At 47.7% G+C, this 23483-nt stretch overlaps 1 protein-coding gene across 1 annotated transcript in view; it reads right to left on the bottom strand.

Annotated features, from left to right (window-relative positions):
- The window catches only part of RASGEF1C (RasGEF domain family member 1C), an 80932-nt gene that overhangs the window by 10581 nt on the left and 46868 nt on the right, over positions 1-23483 (bottom strand). The window contains exons 4-11 of the mRNA XM_054168693.1: positions 22227-22364; positions 15541-15753; positions 13370-13444; positions 8760-8855; positions 7561-7663; positions 7383-7462; positions 6174-6269; positions 765-860 (exon numbers count right to left, since the gene is read on the bottom strand). Of these exons, the coding sequence (XP_054024668.1) occupies positions 765-860; positions 6174-6269; positions 7383-7462; positions 7561-7663; positions 8760-8855; positions 13370-13444; positions 15541-15753; positions 22227-22364 (897 nt within the window). The remainder of the gene's footprint in view (positions 1-764; positions 861-6173; positions 6270-7382; positions 7463-7560; positions 7664-8759; positions 8856-13369; positions 13445-15540; positions 15754-22226; positions 22365-23483) is intronic.

Raw genomic sequence — 23483 nt, 5'->3', positions numbered from 1 at the left:
GGAGAAATGATCTGCAAAGCATTTGACAGCTCAGGAACTGTTTTCTTACTGACACTGGGCAGTTCTTTCACAAGCATCACCTGGGTGCCTGCACCGCCACTAGCAAGTTGTGCTAGTGTAAAGCCACCCACCCCAGCACAGACCCTGGGATACTCAGGGTATGTGACTAATACTGCCTAGTGCCAGGGCTGGGGGGGAACATAAATCCTTCTGCTGCCTCTAGCAGACATTCTGCTGTGCAAATCCTGCAGGCAGGAGGTAACACATTCAGATCCTTACATCAGTGGCTTGACATTTACCTCACAGACACAGTGGCTCTGTACTCTGTATGTAATTCTGCTCATATTCTAATTTCTCTTAAATGACCACAAGTAATTTATGTCTGTCTTTGCCACACCTCTTGATTAAAAATGGGAAAGGGCTAAAAGGGCAGGAAAAAAGTACCAAGCATTTTATACAGCCTTGCTTCTATGTGTATGTAAGAAAAACAGGGCTCCATGTTGTCTGAAAAAGCTATAAGTATAACCATTCCTACTCTGCTGACACTGTACTTCCAGCCAACATCATGCAAGTCAGGGTGATCTGCTTGTGGTGTTTGCACAAAATACACATATTAATTCTTTTAAACCCCCAAACCATTCTGGGATTGGTGTAACCCTCACACAGTCACTTGAGATCTCCCACTCTGCACTGAAATTGCAGGCAAAGGGTCTGGGATAGAGCTACCTTGAATGGGAGAGATAAAACCATTTTTCAGCTCTTACTTCAAAGTTGACATGTCCATTTGGGAGGCGATTAGCACATCCTTCGTTCAGAAAATAAATGTCCTTGATCAATAGGCTGAAGAAGGGGATCACAATCTGTGAAGAGAAATGGCATCACCATTATCTTTCCAGCGCGGGATTTTCTCCGCATGAAGGAAGAACTCAATCAGGGGAGAGGAGGTGAAAAACAGAAATATTAACTTTTCAGTGTGCTATGCACTTAAAAAGTGACAGGCAAGCAAAAGGGCAGCAGGGTGGAGAGACACCTTCAGCCAGCAGGACAACGTATGCTGAAATTAGTATGACCTGAACACAATGTTCACCGAGCAGAACAACATCACCATGAAAATGCTAATAACCCAGGTTATTAGCAACAGCAGCACTGTTTGATGACAAGATCAGACAGCAAAGGGCAAAGCAGCAGAACTCTTCCCTTCTCTGTTGGGTCTTTGCAAGCAAAGATGTTGAATACACAAATCTTGAAAGACAGCTGGGAACCAAGGAACCAGTACTGGCTCTGAACAAGTAAAGACAGAATAAAATGTGGTGACCAAGGGCTTGTCTACAAGCAGTTCATCAGGGGCTGTTTCATTTTCAGCAGCTCTGTGCATGGCTAGCTCTTGAAGCATGTGATTTCCTTCCTGGTGCCTGAATAGTACAGCCTGCTTCTCCAAATTAACCTGCAGCCAGTAGGATTGAAAATATGCAGTTAGCTGACAGAAAACTGCCAACAGTGGCCAGAGAGATCATATACAGCTCAAAACAAGCCCTGGGCAGAGTGGCATATAGCAGGGATCCAAGCCATCTCTCTAACCCATCAGTCAGGTCATAATTTGCCACAGCAAATGTCTACTTCTAAGTAAGACTCATGGAATTAATGGAATTACAGCAGGGATAAATTTTATGCCAGATGTTCTACTGCAGAAAGCAGCAACAGTGCTCCTGAAGCACATCCCCAGCGCCTCAGCAGAGACCCAAAGTGCAGCAGATTCCCTCCGGGTCCTTTTGTGTCACTACTCAAAGGGGAAAGAACAATAACACAAAGGACCAGTCCATGACAAAGCTGGGCTTTGGGATCCATCCATCTCTGCAGCACTGGCACTTTGATAGAAAAAGGGCCACTCAGAGGGTTTGAGCTGTAAGGTCAGCAGCCACCTCTGTGAGCATTTTTCCTGTGGCAGCAACATCTGTCCTTTAAGCCACCAAGTACAAACTTAATCACCATGAACTTAAAGGAAAGCACATTGCATGGCAGAGTGTCCAAATAGTTTTCCTGTTGTGAATTAGCTGAACTGTAGCTTAAGTGTGCGCCAAATTTAAAGTGCCTTTGTGGCTTGCAAGACCAGCCAAGGGAGCAACCCTTTGGTGAAGTATTGAATGCTGTTCTGTTATTCCATCTCATGCTGTCCATCAGCTGTAACAGGATATAAAATGGACCTAGAGGATGACTGGCAGCTGTTATTTTACAGGCTACAGCCTTCATGATGCAACAGTGAGTGCAAGTCATAGACACTGAACTACTGAGGCCAGGAGTCTACAAGCCACTCCTAAGCCTTGCTGTGAAAATGGAAGCCACTTTGTGTTTCAGCTGAAATACCACTGCAGCAGCTGGCTAAGGGTCTACATCTCTGCTGTCTTTTTTATGGGACAGCCATAGACAAACTCTCTCATGTCAATGCAATAGCCATAAAATGCCTGGGCTGACACTCTCCAAGAACCACTTATCCTTACACACCCCAATGACACAGTACAGAAATGGAAACAAAGCACAGCCTAACCCCTCAAAATCCTGAGCCCTGCCATCAAGGTGAGGTGGAGCAACTTCTAGTCAAAGTGAGCTAAGTGTGTTTCAGGATTCATTTTTATATCATCCAAACCAGGCCAATCAACCTGAGGTAAAGAATACAATTCAGTTTGTTTTCTACCAAAAATAAGGATTTCTTTCAACCAGTGTGCTCTTATGAAGTGGAAAGACACAGAGAGCTGGAGCCAGACACTGATCCTCAGCTAGAAATTACTGCCAGGGTCTGTCTACATATCTTCTGCTGGCAGATGTGAGCTTGTTGTGCCCTGCTCCACGCTGCCTGGGAGCTAGGTCACCATCATTAGTGGTACTAAACACAAACAAAAAGCCTTGCTGAGAGGGGAAGGTGCATGAATGTGGGCTCTGAGCCATGCTAGCACAGCAGAGGCAGCTCAGAGCACGGGCAGGGCTCGCTCTTGTCTGCATCCAAAAGGCCTTTAGGACATAGCCTAGGATACCAATTCTCTACACATTCCCAGGGGCTTTCTGTCTTTGGTCACTGGTTATTTCCCCAATAAAAATGTTACCCTGTGTATTTGGGTGTCCAAATGTAGGAAAAGCAACAGAAGTGGATATAGCTACACTCTAATGTTGGCTTCAATCCAGGCACTCTGCTAGCATAAAAGCTGGGTTAGAGCCAGAAATTCATCTTTCACTCCCTTTTGATTCCCCCCCCCCATGCCATCCAACCCACCCACATGCTGAAGGACAATTGCCTCCTGCAGAAAGAAGACAGCTAATGAGATCAGACATGTTCTCCTCCATAGTGTCAGGCAGCAACACCACACAGTACTGCACTCTACACACTGCCATCATTTCAAAGCCAGAGACATACCATTAGCACAAAGCAGGCTTTCTCAGAGGAACAACTTCATTTTGGAGGTGGCATGGGTCAGCTGACTGCATAGATAAAACCAGACCTAGTTCCTAATGAGTACACCCCCTCTGAATTCTGCATGAAACATCAGCCCTTCTTCATTACCAGTGCTCTCACCATGCACTTTGGCAGGTTTCTTGCTGCTGCTGCTGCTGCTCTGCTTCTCTCAGCCCCAAGAGCTGCCTTGCTGTGCCTTTCCACAAGCCTACTCCTGAACCAGTAACCAGGAGTTCTAACTCTGCTGTTTACACACTGAGAGCAAAGCTGGATCACTGCACTGCAGACTGAAGTCAGGGAATCACACAGAATCACAGTATGTTAGGGGTTGGAAGGGACCTTGAAAGGTCACCCCCTGCCACGGGTATACTGAGATCCTTCTCCTACAACCTGTGCTGCAGTCTGGAATGAGCACCCAGAGATGAGGATGGAGTGGGTGGTGAAACCAGCAGTGCTCTTTGTGCAGAAGGCCAGTGCCCCTGAGTTGTGCTTCTGTTCAAGGGTTGTGCAAAATCCAGCTGTCAAGACCCAGTCCTGAGAAGAAAGTAACTTTTCTGGTGAGTCTGCCAGTAAAACATTAACTCCCCTGAGCCTGCAGGCAGTTTTCCTTCCTGCCAGACATAACCCACTGCTTAGTCTGCTGGCCTGCAACAAGAGTGCTCCCTCCAGGGCACCTTCCTTCTCAAACAGATGGACTGTGTCCTGAAGCCTCCATCGGTGCCTCTGGAGTGGCCACTTGTCAAGAAGAGGGGTGGAGGGGACTGGGAATTCACATCCTTGTAGGTAATCTGAAGATTAACATTTTCTTCGGAGTGAGCTTCACTGCAATGTTGCCAAGAAACAACATTTTGGGTGAAAATAGGGGATCTTGCTCTTTCAGTTTTATTCAAACTCATGAAAACAAAGAACTGATACTCTTGCTTACAAAAAGCAACACAATTCCTTAACTCCTCCAGCAAGAATGACAGGATCTGCTGTATCTGACACTGTAAAACACTCACTGGGAGTAGCTACCAGATCAGACACGAGCATTTGCTTGAACTAATGTCATCTGCAGAAGGGAAACAGAATATGGGCTTTTACTTAGGGAAAATGGATTCCTTTCAATTCAGTAACCTCTGTGCCCTCTCTCTTAACCAGCTAGGGGTAGAGATGTGACACAGACTGCTGACTTCTACAGGGAAATAAGTCATACAACAAAGCAACCTGTTTGATGGTTGCTGCAGAACATTTTGGACAGACAGGTCCTTGCTGTGCTTTGTGAGAGTAAAAAGAACTTCTCTGCCAGTCACAAACATCCAAAGTCATCATCTTCTTTTCTTTGCACAGACAAATGCTCTTTGGAACAGCTCAGCTTACCCACACTGCAGCTGAGTCAGCCTGTGCCCAGATGCTGATCTCATTTCACTGTAAGTGCTGTGAGATTCCATTAGCTTCAGCAGATTTACATCAAATTTACAGGGGTGTGAGATTAGCATCTGCCCTGGCTCCTCTAGTGACTGAATGCTAAATCCTATATTATGCTTGTTCATGCAGTATCCACTTTGCTTGAGCCATGCTCTGCACAGAGATTACCTATTTATGCCTGTGTGCAACTGCAGTGTTAAAAACAAACCCTCTTTCACAGAGCAAAAGTGAATTGAGTGGAGAAATAAGAAAATTAACAAGAAACACACTGGGGCACAAACCAGGAGGCTGCTGCACTAACATGTTGTCAACCTGATTTTCTGCGGCATCAGTGACGTCCCAGGAAGGTACACATCTGCCACCAACACTGATAAAATACTTCAGTTCTTGCTCACTGAGATGGCAACAGCAACCAAATGAAATGAAAATTCATGAGGACAGGATTTCACTCCAAGTTTGCTCCAATGGATTCAGACCAGACTTCTTTGCAGGACTTGTGGTATGCCATCTCTCCCTCATCTCTGCATGCTGTGCCCTTTGCTCTCCATCTCAAATCACAGCCCACACAATAGGGGCTGCTCTGCACAGAGGCCTGGCTGGCACGGTTATAACAAAGCCTAGTTCCACTTGGGCCTGCCAGGCTGATGCTCCATACTGAAGCAAGAGTCACTGTAGTCTGTAATATCTGTTCCACTGGGTTTAACAATCAAAACAATGACATTTTCCCAAACATATAGAGATGCTTGTAACAAAGCCCTCCATACTCTGTGTCCTGCCCTCTTTAGCTTCCTTAGTGAATCAGAGCAACTCCACAACAGCCCTGTGATCCATTTCAGACTCCTTTCAGCCACAGATGTACATTTCCAATTGCATTTCCTCATTCATGTTTATAAAGGTGGGAAGGGTGAGTGTCAGGTGGAGGATGGAGCCAGGCTCTGCTCAGTGATGTCCAGTGACAGGACAAGAGGCAATCAGTGCAGGCAGGAGCAGAGTTGGTTCCATGTGAACATAAGGAAAAACTTTTTCACTGTGAGGGTGACAAAGCCCTAGAGCAAGTTGCCCAGAGAGGTTGTGGAGTCTCCTTCTCTGAAGACTTTCAAACCCCACCTGGATGCATTCCTGCAGGAGGGTTGGACTGGGTGAGCTTTCAAGCCCCTTCCAGCCCCTAACGTTCTGTGATTCTGTGTGAGTTAGCAGTGTTCCAGCCTTGCACTGGTGACCCACAGAAGGGAGAACAGCATTTGCATCAAGTCTTTGAGCTGCTGCCCCTCAGCAGCAAGGCATGCCACCCATCAGGAGATAAAGCAGGAGTGCTCTCACCTACCTTCTCCCTGTTGCTGTGCGCGGTGAGGGACCTGTGCGCAGCGCCCCGCAAGGCTGTTCTGTAGTTATAGAAATTACCAGTGGGGTCCATCTGGTGCTGGATACACAAAAGAAGACACCTTGGTTAGGAAGTGACCTGAGTCCTCTCAGCAAACCCTAGAGAGGCTGGCCTACACCTTCAAGAACCCCCATACACACAAAACCCCATGAACCACAGATACAGTGAGAGCTCTACAGATGAGGGCTGTTCAGACCTTTGATTCTTCTAGTAACAGCTTACTGTGAAGAATAAGGGTTGCCCCTATTACAGGAGGGAGCTGGAGGTGCCGGAGTGTGTCCAGAGAAGGACCATGAAGATGATTAGAGGGCTGGAGCGCCTCTCTTATGAGGACAGACTGAGGGAGTTGGGGCTGTTCAGTCTGGAGAGGAGAAGGCTCCGAGGAGACCTAATTGTGGCCTTCCAGTATCTGAAGAGGGTTACAAGAAAGCTGGGGAGGGACTTTTGAGGGTGTCAGGGAGTGATAGGACTGGGGGGGATGGAAAAAAAAACTAGAAATGGGGAGATTGAGATTGGATGTTAGGAAGAAGTTCTTCCCCATGAGGGTTTTGAGACGCTGGCACAGGTTGCCCAGGGAGGTGGTGGAAGCCTCATCCCTGGAGGTTTTTAAGGCCAGGCTGGAAGTGGCTCTGAGCAACCTGCTGTAGTGTGAGGTGTCCCTGCCCATGGCAGGGGGGTTGGGACTGGATGACCCTTGATGTCTCTTCCAACCCTAACAGTTCTATGATCTATGATTTTACACATGCCAAAACCTGCTGTTCTCAACACAAAAAATGACCTGGGGCCTTGCTCACTCTATGTCCAAGGTATAGCTGGGGAGCTTTACACTCAGTGTTGTGTCCATGGCCAAAGCAAACTGGCATCAGTGGGAGCCCTGTGGCTTGCATATCTACATTGTTTTGCTTTGTTTTCCTCCTCCTATTTGTTTGAGTGCTCCGGTTCCCCTCTACATATCTGCAGCATCACACCTTCCTCCCCACTTGTGAAACTTCAGCCAGAATCTGGCCTTCTGCCTGTGAAACATGCCTACAGACATCTCCTCCCTGGATAACAAGGTGAAAATTCACAAGCAAAAATCTCCAGCATAGAATTCCAGCAGTGTAGCAGCACTGCACCTGCTAAAAATTACTTTTATTTTTGTTTTGTTATTACCTCAAGAATGAAAAATTTGGCTGTTTTCACTTTTGACCAAGTCTTCTTTAGCCTGGAAACCGGACTCATGTTCATTCCAGCTACGAGGGAGAAAGAGAAGAGAGGCATGGGTGAGAGGCAGGCTTCCTTTTTGAGCTGTGGCAGCTGATGGAGACACCTGGGTGGAAGCTGTACTTACAAATGATTGCCATCAGTGAATTAAAATTCCCTATGTTAAAGCACTCTCGGGCAACATCAATGAAGAACTCAATGACTTGTGCTCGCTGCTTCTTCTTTGCAGGCTGCAAATTAAAACAAACAAATATCTGTCAGAAGCATATGCAGAACTGGGGGGCGTCTCAGGCATTTGCTCTGTACGTAGCATGGATCCACGCTTAGCTTGGGCCATCTGTTACCAGTCATTGGCCCTAATTCTGTTCCAACAATCTAGTGCATGCTGGTGACTGGCAGTCTCTAAAATCAAAGCTTTCATTGCAGTGACACAGAAGAAATCCATGGCAATTCCCAGGCTCGCCTCAGTTAATGTCTTAGCACTGGAGCAGGCAGCCCAGACAGCCCTGAGCAGTGCCTCAGCTCCCTGCTGGCCTCCCTCCAGTCAGTGGGCACATCAGCACAGACTTTCCTAAGGGCAGCATTTCCCACTCGTCTTACAGCAGCATCTATGTCCCAGAAAGACTTTGATTCACTGCAGTAATCCCCTCTCCTGTCCCCTTCAGCAACGTGGCCAGGCCAAACCGTAGCCTGCATTTGAAACACACATTTGAACTGCACTGCAACCACCTCACCTTTTCCAAAGATGAGACTCAAAATGGCTTTTGAGTCACAAGCTAGGCTGGTCTCATTATTGCTATTCCTCCCTTTCACACCCCTTTTCAAAGGAGAAAACATTTGTTTCATTGTGATGGGGCCAAATTAAGCAAACTAAACCCAGTACCAAATTAAAACACCACTGGTCACAGCTACAGCAGTGGGCAGCAGGACAAAGAGTGGTGCAATGGGAACTCACAGACACAGCAGAGCCTTAGGATGGCAGATAACAAACACTGCTGCACCAGATTACTTTCCAGCAGAAATCTCACAGGATAATTCCAGGGATTTCTTTCCCTTCTGTCTTTTTTTCCCTGCAGGGTTCATTATTGCACACTGTGCTCCTCCTACATCAAGAGGACAGCGCATCCCCTGCGCGTCGCCAGCTCTGTTCTGCAATGTGTTTGTCGTTTATCAGGGTTGCCTCTGCAAGTGCAATTTTACTAAAAGCTACCCTCAGATGCTTAGCTAGGCCAGGAGAAATAAATCCCCAGGTCTGCTTATTAATGTGTGAACTCAAACTGCTATTTCAAGCAGGTGGTGAAACACGCAACGTAACTTTTCCCTTACCATGCAAATTTCCGTTGCTACCAGATAGCAGAGTCTGTTGAACCATTTCACATAGGCCTCAAGGTTGCTGGTCTTCTTCTGCTCACTGAAACAAGTCTGGGGAGGAAAAAAATAAAGCACATGAAAACATACAACTGTGTTTCAGTTAGCTGCCTGATGGCTAAGACAAACCTTACACAAAGGCACTTAACTGCCCACGTTTCTCTCGTGCACGTGGAGGACTGTGCAGCAAGGGCCCTGTTCAGTCAGCAGGTAGGTGGGTGGCTGGCTGGCAGATGCCAGGCTCTAGCTGAATGTGTCATACTGCACAATCCACAGCAGTGAAGAGAAAATAGCCCCACTTTGCCAGCAGCAAGTGTTCACTGACACAGTCTGCACTGACCCTGCTCCACTGGGATGCTAACGGCCAGGGCATTGCAGGACTCAGACAGCAACAAGACTGGGCAGAAAAAGACAAGTACAGTCTGCCACTGAATGTGGCTGTGATTCCAGGGCTTCCTTCACTTCAGTAAATGCCATCACCCACAGCCTTCTTCTGGAGAGGACAGGCCACAACCTTGTGAACTGAACAAGAGTTAAGAAAGAGAAAGCAACACTTTCAGTTGCTCCTTTATGGAAAAGAAAAAATTCCCTTACTGAGTCTTCAGGATAATTGGCTCTCTGGTGACCAGCTCTGTCTTGGGGGCTGCTCTTGAGCAGGTCACTTACATGCCAGAGATACCTCATTGATAAGAGCCATTACAAGAAGCACACTCCCATAACTGACAGGGGCTGTGGGAGCAGACACTTGGCTGCACTCCCCCAGTCCCTCTGACATCAGCAGATAATTCGACTTCAGCAGAGTGATAGGGCAGTTCACACAGCCTGAAGACGTTGCTTGGGATTATAAGAATTCAATCCCCTTTCCCAGCCCTAAATTCTTAGGCTATCCATCTAGGAGCCCCTGCTCTCTAGAGCTCCTGTGGTTCAGCTGAACATTGGTTAACATCCACTAGAGGGTATCAGAGAATAGGGATGTTTTTTCATCTTGTCAAGATGATCATTTCCCAAATGCATCCCTCTTTCTAAGAAGAAAATCACAGTGCATGAACACAGATCCATTCACCTCGATGGGATTACCCATATTATGTGTAAGTTAAGTGTCTTAAAACCCCTGAAGAAATGGAGTTCAACGTGGTACACAAGGTAATTCTCCAAGTGAGAGAGCATTCACCTGTGATTCTGTATACAGAAAACCACAGCATCATGCTATGGAGCACCTCTCAAGCAGCCAGAAGCTCCTAACTACTTCAGGAGAAGACCATATATCTTTAAAAAAAGAATATATGTTTTAAAAGCATCTCAAAAGTAAATCCCAGAAAGGCTTAGGGTTGGAAGGGACCTTAGCAATTATCTTTTTAGGGTGTCAGGGAGTGATAGGACTGGGGGGAATGGAGCAAAACTAGAAGTGGGTAGATTCAGCTTGGATGTCAGGAAGAAATTCTTCCCCATGAGGGTGGTGAGAGACTGGCACAGGCTGCCCAGGGAGGTGGTGGAAGCCTCATCCCTGGAGGATTTTAAGGCCAGGATGGATGTGGCTGTGAGCAACCTGATGTAGTGTGAGGTGTCCCTGCCCATGGCAGGGCGTTGGAACTGGATGATCCTTGATGTCCCTTCCAGCCCTAACAATTCTATGGTTCTATGATCTACTCCAACCTCCTATTAGTCCAGGTTGCCTCATCCAGCCTGGCCTTGAACACCTCCAGGAAGGAGGCATCCACAACCTCCCTGAGCAACCTGTTCCAGAGTCTCACCAACTTCACACTGTAAAACTTCTTCCTGAGACCCAGTCGAAACCTACAAATGTCATCAAGCAGCCTGTAAATCTCAAACAGCACCAAGGAAAGCCAAAGCAGCCCCAGCCTGCCCATAGCCAGTGCTTTTCATCTGCTCTGTGGTATTTCTTGTTCCCTGCTAGAGCAAAGCAGCACACCAAACCTAGCTTTTGTTCTGAGTCTGGCATTCCCCTCTGCACACTGCTGTCCTGTGCCAGGGCATCAGCTGATACCACAAGAGCTGTGAGAAGTGTGCCCCAGTGAAAGCTGAAGCAGACTGCTTTTTAAAGGCTATGCTTTATAAATGGCAACAAAATTTAGCACTTCCCTAGCATCTTCCATCTGCAACTCCAAGTGCTTAATAAACACACATAAATGAAGCCTTCTGAAGCCCATGCACCAGAAAGATGTTTAATATGATCTCCAGCTGGAGGGGATTCAGACCAAAGCAAATTCCCTGTGGTTACCAGGGTGCTCTCCATGGCTCACAGAATGATGTCACTCCACATCTGCATGGCTATGGACAATGTTCTGCTAGGTCCTACAGGATCACTCCACTATACCTTACTGTGGTCTAAAGGCTCTTCTAAATCACCCCTGGGCCCTCTGATCAGCCCAAGCAAAGGGTGGAGGAAAGTTCCAGACTCTGCTTTCATCAGCTGACTTGAAGCCCAGGAATTTGTTTGTGCCATGCTTGTGTGAAAATGTCAGGGCAGCTTTTCTTCAATCTTGAAGGTCTTTTCCAACCTGGTCTGGTCTGTCTGGTCTGGTCTATCCTATCCTATCCAATCCGATCCTATCCGATCCGATCCTGCTGGGGGAAGATGTTGCCTGGAATTCAAAGGCAGTGCAGGGGAGCACTCCAGGTACCTGTTATGTTATGTTGCACTCCACTGAAGTTACAGAACTGTCACTGGGCAGCACCCCAGTGTTCAGAGTTGCATTTGAAGAACATCCATGTCCAATAGCTTGGCAGAGCCCATCAGGATCATTTGCTCAGGTTTCCCATTGCAACCATTATTTTCAGGCCCTCTGCCTCTCATTCTGATCCTTCCTGTCCACCTTAGCTGATGTTCCCTCTTTGCTTGGCAGCTTCAACTTCTCCTCACAGCTTTGTGGTGTTCTGTGCTGGCTCTGCATTTGAAACTCTAGACAGCTCCAGCTGTTGTGCATACATAAGTTCTTTACTGAACATTTCCTCTTTCCTCTTAACATCCCTTCCCCTCTATAGCTTGATGTAATTAGATTTCACTCGCTGCTGCCTCCCACTCTTCCAAAATTCACTCCAATTCAGTGCCCTCATTTGATCTCTTTCGTTTGACTTTGATACAGATAATGACAACTGTTCCTTTCCAGCCTTGTCCCTCATGTCTGCAGCAGCTTGCTGAAATCTCACTCTGACTGGTTTGATATTTCATGTTTCTGACACATCTCTGCTACCTTGGTTCTCCTTCCTAAAGGATGTGATCAATGCTCGGGATATTTGAAATACCAGCTCTGCCCCCTCCTCTCTCCTCAAAACCAGCTGCAAAATCTTCAGAACTCCAATTAGAGGAGGAAAGAGCCCAGTGTTGCACTCTTCCTTCCTTCCTTCCTTCCCTTCCCTCCCTTCCTTCCCTTCCTCCCTTCCCTTCCTCCCCTTCCTTCCTTCCTTCCCTTCCTTCCTTCCCTCCCCTTCCTTCCTTCCCTCCCCTTCCTTCCTTCCCTCCCCTTCCATGTCAGTGCTCTTTGGGCAGCACTACAAACAGGGATCTTCCTGTTCTGCTCAGCATGCAAGGATGACATTCTGCCATTGATGTACAATCCCAGTGGGAGCCCACATGCAGTTCTGGGGAAGAATTTTCCACTCTCTCTTTTCTGGCTGTGTGTGAAATCTCCAACTCTCCCTCTCCTACCAGGAAGACTCTTTCTTCTTTTGAGGCACTCACTGAAATTCTGTTTCAAACCCCACTGGAATGAGTGGCAAGCCTTCAAAAAGGGGCTTCCAACAGACCCTGGCTGGAGCCCTGCTCGGCCTCCCCATTCCTTGTGGTGCTCTGGGTTAAAAGCCATTGTGTAGACAGAGCAAAGTATGTTGATTCATGACGCACTGACTCACGGCTGCGGTGTCTGGGCACACACCATGGGCATTACATCACATTACAACCTTCAGCACTTGGAACAGACATTCCCTGGCTGTGCACAGCCTCAAGCCATCTGCCCCTGGTCAAAGCAGGTTAGGAGGAACAAGCCAGAAAGCAGAACATCAGCATGCTGGCTGGTTTATAAATATCTGAGGGCTGGGTGTCAAGAGGGAGGGGACAGGCTCTGCTCAGCTGCACCCTGTGACAGGACAAGGGGCAATGGATAGAAACTACAGCACAGGAGGTTCCACCTCAACATGAGGAGGAACTTCTTCACTGTGAGGCTCACAGAGCACTGGAACAGGCTGCCCAGAGAGGTTGTGGAGTCTTTCAAGACCCATCTGGATGTGTTCCTGTGTGACCTGTGCTGGATTCTACAGTCCTGCTCTGGCAGCGGGGGTGGATTTGGTGACCTTTGGAGGTCCCTTCCAACCCCTAACAGCCTGTGATCCTGTGGTCTCAGACTGGGACATAGACTCCCCAGGAAGGAAGGGCAATGACCTGCCAGTGCAAGCTCTTCCAGCAGGTCCCATCCTTGCAGTGACAATACAGCTCATCAGGTGGACCTGGCCGTGGCCAGCATGAGCCAGGCCCTGCTCTTATGGATCCTCATCACATGGCTTCCTTCAGAACAAGCATCATAGGAGACACTAAGCATGTGGACAAATCATACCTTGGTGCCATCCAGAGGGTCTTTGTGTACAAAAGCCTGCACAAACTCCTCAGGTCCAATGTGACTTAGCCTTTCCTATTAGAGCAGGGAAAAAGAAAGAGAGGAAGAAGTAAGAAATCTGGGAATCTGTTTCTCTTGGCAAGACAGCCCTGAATAGTGTTACTCAACTGGTAGACAGCCAGCTATCACCAGACATGGAAATTCAAAAGAACAATGAGAGTTATTTCAGCAGAAAGGAGACAATGAGAATAAACATGTCTCATCACTGACAAGCCACCACAGAGAGGAAGGTGCTGGATGCAGAAGGGCCTATCTGGGAGCCAGCAGACCTCAGCTCTGGGCTTGGTGCTGCCACAGAGCTGCTGTGGTCCAGCAGCGCTCCACAGCCTTGATTCCCAGCTGCTGAAGCATCAGCAATGCTGTGATCTGGTAACCATGGCAATCTGCTGCTCATCTGCACACACACAATGCTCTGACCCTACCTCCCAGCCCAGGGAAGCTCAGGTGATGCCCTGGGGTGGTGGCTTTGTGCCAGTGAGGAAGGCAGGCACTGAAGAAGCTTGTGCTCCATTAAAGACACTGCTTACATAGTAGTGTGTCCCAGGCATTAACCAGACCAAGAGTAAAGCAAGCATCCAGAGCTTTCCTAGTAAGAGACAGTCAGGCCATCTCCACCAGCTCCTGAACAAACCTGGCAGTCCCAGCCACACCACTGCCCTTCTTCATAGGCTTTTCAATCCCCTTAAACATGCTGATCAGAAAAAAAATATCTCCTCAGTAGGCTGTAGGTCACAAAGGAGTTTTGGAATTCTTGGAACTTAGGACAGTCAAGCAACAATAATCCTCCCAAATCCATGGGAGTTTTACTGAAGTGAACATGCTATGGGTGACCCCATGCTGTATCCCTCAGCTTCTCACCTTGCCACAGATAACTGCAGAGGGCTCTCACCACCAAATAACTGTTATTTAATAGGCAGCAAATAATTCTTAGTAACAAATAAGCATCAGGCAGTTTTAGCCCAGAGTAGCTGCTGTACCAGGGGCAGTAAGTGGAAGAGAATGTAGAGGCCACTGGTTACAATAAAGTGGAAGGAGAACCCCTGGCTGCATCAGTTGTAGAAATGCAGAGTGCCCTGGTTACAGGGACTCTCCCCTTGGAAGACAGCTGCATTGTGGAGGGAAGGGAAAGCAAGAGGAAGAACTCCAGGCAAAAGGACTTCTGCTCTCTGGCTTAAGCTTTATAAAGCAAAGAGAGCCAAAGCTTCACGTTCTGAAAACGAAGATGAGAACATGACCCTGAATTTGGAGTTTCTGAGCTATTGCACTTCTTGACAAACAGAGTATCAACAACCTTCAGAATTCCCAAGGCTAATTCCATGATATTGACTCCAATCCACAGTCCATTTCACAGTTTGTTTTTCCAGCCTTCCTCTCAAGGATGAGCAGTCTACAGGAGGGCAGGCAGCAGGGAATCCTTACAGCATCAAGAGATCTGCAGATGGCAGCAATGCTTTACATTCTTCTAGGAACACCCAGCAGGTCTACAGAGAGGATCTGAACCTGGGAGAATGGTGTGCAGCACAACAGCCTGTCCAGCATCTTGGTGCTGCAGTTGGAGCAGTTCCCATCAAAACCCTGCCTGAGAAGGGACTGCAGAGCTATGCAGGAAAAAGCAGGACTCGCTGTGGGTGCTGTTTGCACCCCTTGTATGCCCCTGCACAAAGTCCCAAGGGGAAGAATGAAGAACACATCAGCCAACTCAGATGCTTTGTGTATCTGTAGGAACAGAGCTGAACTGTGAAAAGTTCCTCCAAACTACTACCAGAGCTGACAAACAGCACTTCAATAACACCTCCATGCTGTGGGGCTCCAAGCACCTCACAGGAGTGAGAAGCTCTTGAACCTCCTGGGCCTGTGACTCCCATTTCACAGCCAGGCAAGCTGGAAAAGAGAAGTGAACCTCCCCAAGATGCACAGGAACACTCCTGACCTGTCGCTTGCTTCCCGTGCATCTCCTAACCTGTCAAACCCTACCTCCTGCTGCAGTGCAGATGCAGCACAGGGTGTGCTGCAGCAATGCAGACAGTTCTTGGTTATGTCTGGAATACTTAGCAGCTGATGGCTTAAAATACTATCTGTGGCTGCAGACGTTGGGAACAGTTCCCACTTACCAGCTCCACATGTGTCAGCTGCTGAGCCAGGGTGTAAGGGTCACTGCAGACGCTGAGGATTTCTCTCTGAATTGATGGAGGTTTATTTTTAAAGGCAACCAGCTTATCAGAGACAGCAGCACTGATCTTGACAATCCCTTCTTGCCCATGGCTGAGAGTTGCAAGCTTCTGATTCAGGGTTTGCAAAAGCTGATTCATCTTTTTCCAGTAGGCCTGGAGAGAGCAGGGGAGAAAGAAAGATAAACCACCCAAAAAGCTAACGGCCGAGTCGGTTTGTGCTGAGTTTTCCCCTGCTGAAAAATACTCTTAAGCCAGCAACAGGTCACCAATTTATCCTCAACAAGCCTATTTCAGAGTAACCAGTTGGCTTAATTACAGTTCTGTGCTTGGGACCACAGAAACAGGCTGCAGTCAAGGGTAGAGGCAGGCAGGACTGGTGGGTTGGGCTGGCACCAATACTCCATACTCCTGCCAACAGCAGGATCAGAGGAGAAGCAATGCTGCAACCTGAGTGCCTGCAGCTTTCTGGAGCACAGCAGCCTTTGGTACCCATCCTTTAGGTCAGCTATGTGTTGGCCAAGAAGTCTCCCTCTCAGTGGTGCTCAGTCAACTCCTATTTGTTAGGAATCAGCAATGTTTCTGATGCTCTCTCCATCCGTCTGAGCTGAGAGCAGCAGAGACATGCAGCTACTTGCTATGCAGCTGGAGCGGTCTGAGCATCATGTAGCTTTAAGTATTTAAGATCCAAAATGTTAATTGCTACTGAAGGAAGCTGATATTGTATTCCAAGCACAGCCATGTGCTCAGCAGGATGATCATTACTAAGTTGCTCAGGTGGTTCTCAGAGCTGGAGCAGCTCTTTACAGAGAATGAGTGGAGCTGCTGGCCATGGAGGATGGGCAGGAAGAAATGCCTTCAACCCTTCATGACTGACAGATGCAGACATGATCAAACTGAGATAACTGGTGGGTGGGCTCTGCAGGCAAGGATTAATTGGAAATGTCCTTGGGCAAAAGCCTCACAGGGAGCGTGAGGTGTGCCCTGCAGAGGAACATGGCCTCATAGGCTTTCCCAGCCAGGGAAAGGAGCATCAGGCATGGGTGCAGTGGGTGCTTGCTCAATTCCAAAGAGCACAGTCACTTGGGAAAACAGTTAGTAGGTTGGCTTAATGTCAAGCCCTCTTCCAGCACAAAGACACACAGAGGAGAAGTCCTCTGGCTGCTCACAAGTGGAGCAACTCCTCACTCCCCATCCAAGAGAACTTAGTAATGTCAAGCTGCTAGTAACATCAGTTTGTAATTTATCAGTGTGAAACCAGAGCTGGCAATGAGCCCTCTCCTCTTACATCTGCACTGCACAGCAGATGTAACACCGGCACCCTCCAACAAGTCCTCATCATTGCAACAGGGACCTGGCTAGATGTGCCTTCCCACAGACACCAGCACACACCTGTGTCACAGTCCAAGCTGGACACAACCCAAGTGAAGTCTTGGGAGGTACTCCTGAATCCCATGGTTTAGATCCAGCCTTCCATCTTCTTCAGAGTTTTGTGGACTGTGGACAGACTTCATGTCAGGCACTGAGAGCACTCCTGAGTTAGGTGCTCCAGGTACCAGAATCCAGGCAGTGCTCTTCTCACCTACACAGGACCCCATCTGCACACTGGAGGGAGCATCTCCCAACCACTTTACAGTACAGAGAAAGGAGCTTACATCTACCCTGCTCCCATTACAGGCTGAGGCTGGGAACCTTTAGAACATCCCAAGTGCTTCAACTTTTGCTGCAACACTTACTAACTTTCATACAGCTTATCTAGCAGAAGGTCTCACCTTGCTGAAGAACCTCTTACTTCCCTCAGGAAAGAAACTCTCTTGAGCTGGGCTGGACCAAGGGCCAGAGAAGCAAGATGCAGCCAAGCTTTTTAGCAAACCAGAGCTGCTAAGTTCAAAATGAAACAAGTACCTAGAAGGCATCAGGCACTTCTGATGGAGAATGACAACACGTGTTGTGCTTGGAAGCAAATCACACAGGAGGAGTGAAAATGGAGTGAGAAAGATGCAGAAAGAAATCACTGAAAGAAGTTTTAGAAAACTAAACCCCACCTCACCCCCCCCTTTCAATTTTCATCTGTTCCTGATGTGTGCTAGCTCCAAGGAAGACAGACTACCAGCTTTGTTCCTGGAAACCCTCACTCAGCCAGATGGTCATGCTGCTGGTTTACAAAGACTGTCCTGGATACAAACCACTGACCACCACCTAAATATTTCCCTGCTTTACATCCAGGTGTGTTTGCAAACCTCAGCAGGGCTCAGGAAGCTTGATCAGAGTGTTGCTTTTCAATGGAAACTCAAATCAAGACATACTTGGTATTTTGTGAACAAATTGATTTCATGGGGCAGGGGGATGGGCATGGCCCTGAAATCCAAATTTTCTGCTCAACACAGATTCATAGAATGGTTTGGGGTTGAAGGGACCTTAAAGATCATCTACTTGCAACCCCCCTGCTATGGGCTGGGACATCTTCAACCAGCCCAAGACCTCATCCAGCCTGGCCTTGAACACCTCCAGGGAGAGCAGATTCCCATCTCTGCATTTCATAATCAAGATGAAGATTAAGATTGAGATTAAGATGCTCCTGGTGGTTGCACACAGACATCATGGCCACCTGAAGGAGGCACTTGGAGCAGATGGGTTTCTTCTCTATGTCATCATTACACCAGCTAGAATTAATGCAGCAGTAGAAGGGAACCCCAAAACCAGGAGCAGGGTAAGGCAGAAAAGCCCAGACAGGGAGGAGAAACCACCCAGGCCAACATGAAACAATTGGCTCAAAACTTCTAGCTGAAACCTCAGGTTTCTCTCAAAAAAAGGAGTTTGGATAAGAAATCTCAGACCAGCCATTTCTGTGCAGGATCAAACTCTTCAATGTTTGGATGAAAACAGAACAAGAGGGCACAGTCTCAAGCTGTGCCAGGGGAAGTTGAGGCTGGAGGAGAGGAGAAAGATCTTCACAGAGAGAGTAATTGGCCATTGGAATGTGCTGCCCAGGGAGGTGGTGGAGTCACCACCACTGGAGGTGTTCATAAAAGGATTGGATGTGGTGCTTGGAGCCATGGTTTAGTTGTCAGGAGGTGTTAGGCATTAGGTAATAGGTTGGGCTTGATGATCTCTGAGGTCTTTTCCAACCTTATTGATTCTATGAAAAGCCAAAAAGCAGCATAAGAATTCCTTGGAGGACAGGCATATTAGCCAATCTTGCAATGAATCCTTAACCAAGGGATCTAGTTTCACCTAGTTTTGTAGGGAGTACAGCACAAAAATACAGGTAGGGCACAAAAACAGAGGTGCAGCCAACAGAAAACTTCACAGCAAAGCCTCAGGTAGGTCAAACAGCTAATAAATAGGTACAGCACAAAAAATAGAGGTAGGGCACAAAAAAGAGGTACAGCCAACAGTAAACTTCATAGCAAAGACTCAGGTAGGCCAACCACCTAATAAAGAGTGAAATGGGAGACACTGAATGGAGACAATAAAAATTAATCCCAAATTAGAGCTCTTGAAGAGACTGACTGGAAGTCCCTCGGGTGCAGCCTTGCCTAGAAAGCTTTTCCTGTGCATGTGGGGTAAGAAATGACCAAAAAACCCCACCAAACCACAACCATAAATCCTGCTTTGCCCTTTTAAAAGCATTTCCTGCCTTCTCTGAACCGTGTTTGCTAAGTGCAAACAACATTGTTCATTACCTTCAGCACGCTGGCAATTATCTTGCCACAGAGTGACCCCCGCGCTGCGCCAGGCTGCGTGCTGGACTCTGCCGACTGACTCCGCTCCGTTGTCACATTAGCAGGCAAAAAGCAGCAGATGACTGTTTAATATTTAAAGGAAACCTTGGGTTCTTCACTGGGAAAGTTCCTCTGAAGACAGCAGGCCCCAGCAGGTGGCTGAGGAGCTCAAATTTTAATTAAAATCTCGAACTCTAAATGCAAATCACAGCACTCACTCAGGAAACGCTCCGCAGCGTGGCCACCTTCAGAAGCACATCACAGAGCCTGTGGAAAGTGGACTTCACAAAGGACAGAAGCACACACTGCAGGGAAAAAGCCTGCACTGACCTACATGGACTGGCTGACCTCACAAATCTTCCAGTCTTTCGTTTCTGTGACTCACAAAGGGAACAACTTTCTTCCGAGCAGCCACCAGGCACCACCACTCCTTTGTGCTGTCCCTTAAATAAAGGAAATCTGCATCTGTAGGGTAGGAGCTGCTCCTTAAATTAACTATTGATTTTGCTCAGCCATGATCACCTGCAATTACAGTCCCCAGGAATATCTGAAAAGCAATGATTTGAACCCCTCCAGGGCACCCATAAGCATTAGTGCAGAGCTATGCATGCTCCAGAGCCAAGGTGTGCAGCGCTGGGGTTAGGCAAATAAACTATTGCTTTGTATGCAAAGAGTTGGTTTTTAGCACCATGGCTCTTCACCAGGACAGCTCCTGCTTTTAAAGAGCACAAACAAAGCCACTGCTCTCTGCCCTTAGGCTGGCTCCTTTCCAGTGGACATGGCTTTGGTGGGTCTGTATGGATTTCTTTCACTTCAGATACTGAAGGGCCCCAAGGCACCTTACTTAGTGGTTAGCAGGAGCAAGTTCATTGTTCCTTCCCTTTCAGGGAGACAATTCCCTGATCTGCTCAATGAAACTGAGGCCACCTTGTCTCTTTCTGAAAGTCCTTTGTTCCCATCACCCCTTCTCTCCTGTGGCTCCAGCCCAGCCAGCCAATCCATGCCAGCCTACAGATACCCAACACTGCCCAGCTGTGATGCCAGCCCAGCCTGAGAGCAGCTGTTTCCGTTTCTCTCCTGTTTCATGTGGGTAGGAGGGTCCAACTTCATTTCTGTTGTGCTGCCACCCTGCTAATTCCTTCTCTTCTCTCTACCTCTCTCAGCCTCATGAGGCTGTGCTTTTTGTTCTACTGAATTGCACCCATCTGTGGCTTGAAGACAGACCTTGATGTAGCCAACAGAACTGAAGTCTTCCACATCCCATGGTTAACCTAGAAGTAATTAGAGACTCTCTATGTACCATTTGCTCCTTTTATTTTCATGGGCTTTGTGGTATTTTTAAAGTTTCTGAACTAACTGATGAGCTTCCCTTACCTGAGTGTGCAAAGAGGTCTCCCACAGACCCCATTTGCTGTGCCCTACTCTGCCACACACGTGGCTCACACATTTGAGCACCAAGACCATACAGCCCTCTAGACTGAGTTTCTTCCCAGCAGGCCACACACTGCTTTCTTTTGTCACTTCCATGCTCCCAGAGAAGCTACATGTCCACAAGCATTTGTATTTTACTGAAAGGTAGGAACTGCCCCTTGCAAGGGCACCACATCAGCCAAACAGGCTGCACTCATCAGCCCTTAGATTCTGGGAACCCTGATGAGGATTCCACTGACATTAGTCAAGCTGTGACCAGGATCTGCTGCTCTGTGCCTGCTCACCTCCTGTCTGGGTCCATGCTTTACAACATCAACCAGCTCCTGCATGGGGGCTGTGAACTCCTTCACAAGAGACAGAAAGGAGTAAGCCAAACCCTTGTTAGAGTCACCAGTGAAAGAGATGGGAAAAGGCAACGAATGCTTAAATAAAATTAGCATCCTGAAGGCATGTAAAGTGAGGAAAGAACATTAGATTTTGGCAAAGGTGATGAGGGCCATAAGCAAATGGAGAAATGAGACAAAGCAGGGCCATAAACACAGTGAGAGGAAGGAAGTCTTCATAAGGTAACCTCAAAACAATAAATGATCTTTTTCAGTTCCCCATGCAATCAACAGACAACTGCCTGCTTGCTCCACTCCTCATTTGCTGAACTAAATATCCTGGAGCACTCCCTGAGCCACTGCTTGGTCAGGATGGTTGGTCTCAGCTCATGATGGTTGGTCTCTAGCCCTCTGCTAGACTATAACTCAGGGGACCACAGCTCTAATACTACTTGAACTGTGACCATCACAGTCAGCCTGTGCTATGCCTTCAGACCTTTTCTCTGCAGGAATGTTATTACTTACAGAATTTGCTGTGCACTAGATTAATTACACTGATCACTCTGATGTGTCCCCATGTCACTGCCACAGGAGTACCTAACCTGGGAGATGTGGCTTCTAGGGAAGTCACTATGGGGTTTAACAGCTAGAAGAGGAAAAAACTGTGATAGGATAATAATAACATTTACCCATTACCAAATATTTCCTGATTTTTCTTTGGGAACCAGTAGGATAGGATAGGATAGGATAGGATAGGATAGGATAGGATAGGATAGGATAGGATAGGATAGGATAGGATAGGATAGGATAAACCAGGTTGGAAAAGATCTTCAAGATCATCAAGTCCAACCTATCACCCAACACCACCTAATAAACTAAACCATGGCACCAACTGCCTCATCCAGTCTCTTCCTAAACACCTCCAGTGATGGTGACTCCACCACCTCCCTGGGCAGCACATTCCAATGGCCAATCTCTCTTTCTGGGAAAAACTTCTTCCTAACATCCAGCCTAAACCTCCCCTGGCACAGCTTAAGACTGTGTCCTCTTGTTCTGGTTACAGGATGGAACAGAAAGTGTCAAAAGGAGGAACCAGGTGGGCAAATGAACTTTGGGCCTCTATGCAACATGTCAGGCCAGAGATGCTCACCTCATCACACGGGGCTATCCTGTGAATCATGTCTTTCAGGTGGCCAATCATCCGCTCCTCCTGAAAGTCATAAGGGAATGTCTCTGTCCACTCCGTCAGCAACTGCAAGATTTTGGGTCCAAATTTTCTGATCCGAGCCTGAAATGCAAACCAGAAGGATGGAGAGGGACTGGAACATGTTTACTCATCAAAGCAGCGTTTCAAGGCAGGCACTTTGGTGGCACCTGCAAAGCCTGCACACACACACACACAATGAGGGTGGTGCAAGTGACAGGTCGTGGCACCAGGACTCGAGAGTGTGCACAACTGTCTCATCTGCATGCAGATTTGATCATTCTGCACATGCTGTTGGTTGGTTTATTGCTTGGATGGACATTTGGCTGGGGCAACCTTTATACCTTTTGGAATGCATTTCTAGACCTCCAAAGAGGTTTTGTGCTGCTTTGTTTTCTGGCTGTTTGAAAGAAATGCTTTAGTGTCCCAGTGGCAGATGTAACATGAGGAAGGGAAGATAGCAAAACCACCAGCACTTCAGTAACCTTACCTGGGGTACTGATAGCATTGCCCTCTCCCCACATGAGCTCAAGGTCATAGAATCAGAATGGGCTAGGTTGGAAGAAACCTCCAAAGGTCATCCAGTCCAACCCTCTCTGCAGTCAGCAGGGACATCCTCAACTAGATCAGGTTGCCCAGAGTCCTGTTGAGCCTCATCTTGAATATCTCCAGGGATGCAGCCACAACCACCTCCCTGGGCAACCTGTTCTAGGTGTTCCACTGCCCTCATGAGAAAGAACTTGTTCCTAACATCCAATCTAAATCTGCTCTTCTCTAGTTTGAAAACATTGCCCATGCTAGGGCAGGGACATCCACTCACAACACACAGCTGATGCTCACTTTGCTTATTTACACAATCACAGAATGTTGGAAGGGACCCCCAGAGATCATCAGATCCAAGCCCCCTGCCAAAGCAGCATCACCTAGGGCAGGCCACACAGGAACACATCCAGGCTGGCTTTGAAAGACTCCAGAGAAGGAGACTCCACAGTCTCTCTGGGCAGCCTGTTCCAGTGTTCCTCACAGTAAAGAAGTTTCTCTTCATGTTGAGGTGGAGCCTCCTGTGCTCTAGCTTATATCCATTATTCCTTGTCCTGTTTTGGTGTAGGTTTATCTGAGGCTGCAGTAGTGGGAATGCTCAGGAAGATATGGTGCAAGGAGGGAAACATGGGGACCAGTACAACTGGTGCATCAGCTTTATCC

The sequence above is a fragment of the Dryobates pubescens genome, chromosome 16, assembly GCF_014839835.1.
Source record: "Dryobates pubescens isolate bDryPub1 chromosome 16, bDryPub1.pri, whole genome shotgun sequence".
In the NCBI taxonomy this organism is placed as follows: domain Eukaryota; kingdom Metazoa; phylum Chordata; class Aves; order Piciformes; family Picidae; genus Dryobates; species Dryobates pubescens.
Note: the sequence above shows the minus strand (reverse complement) of the source record. Positions and strands in the feature narration are given on the sequence as shown.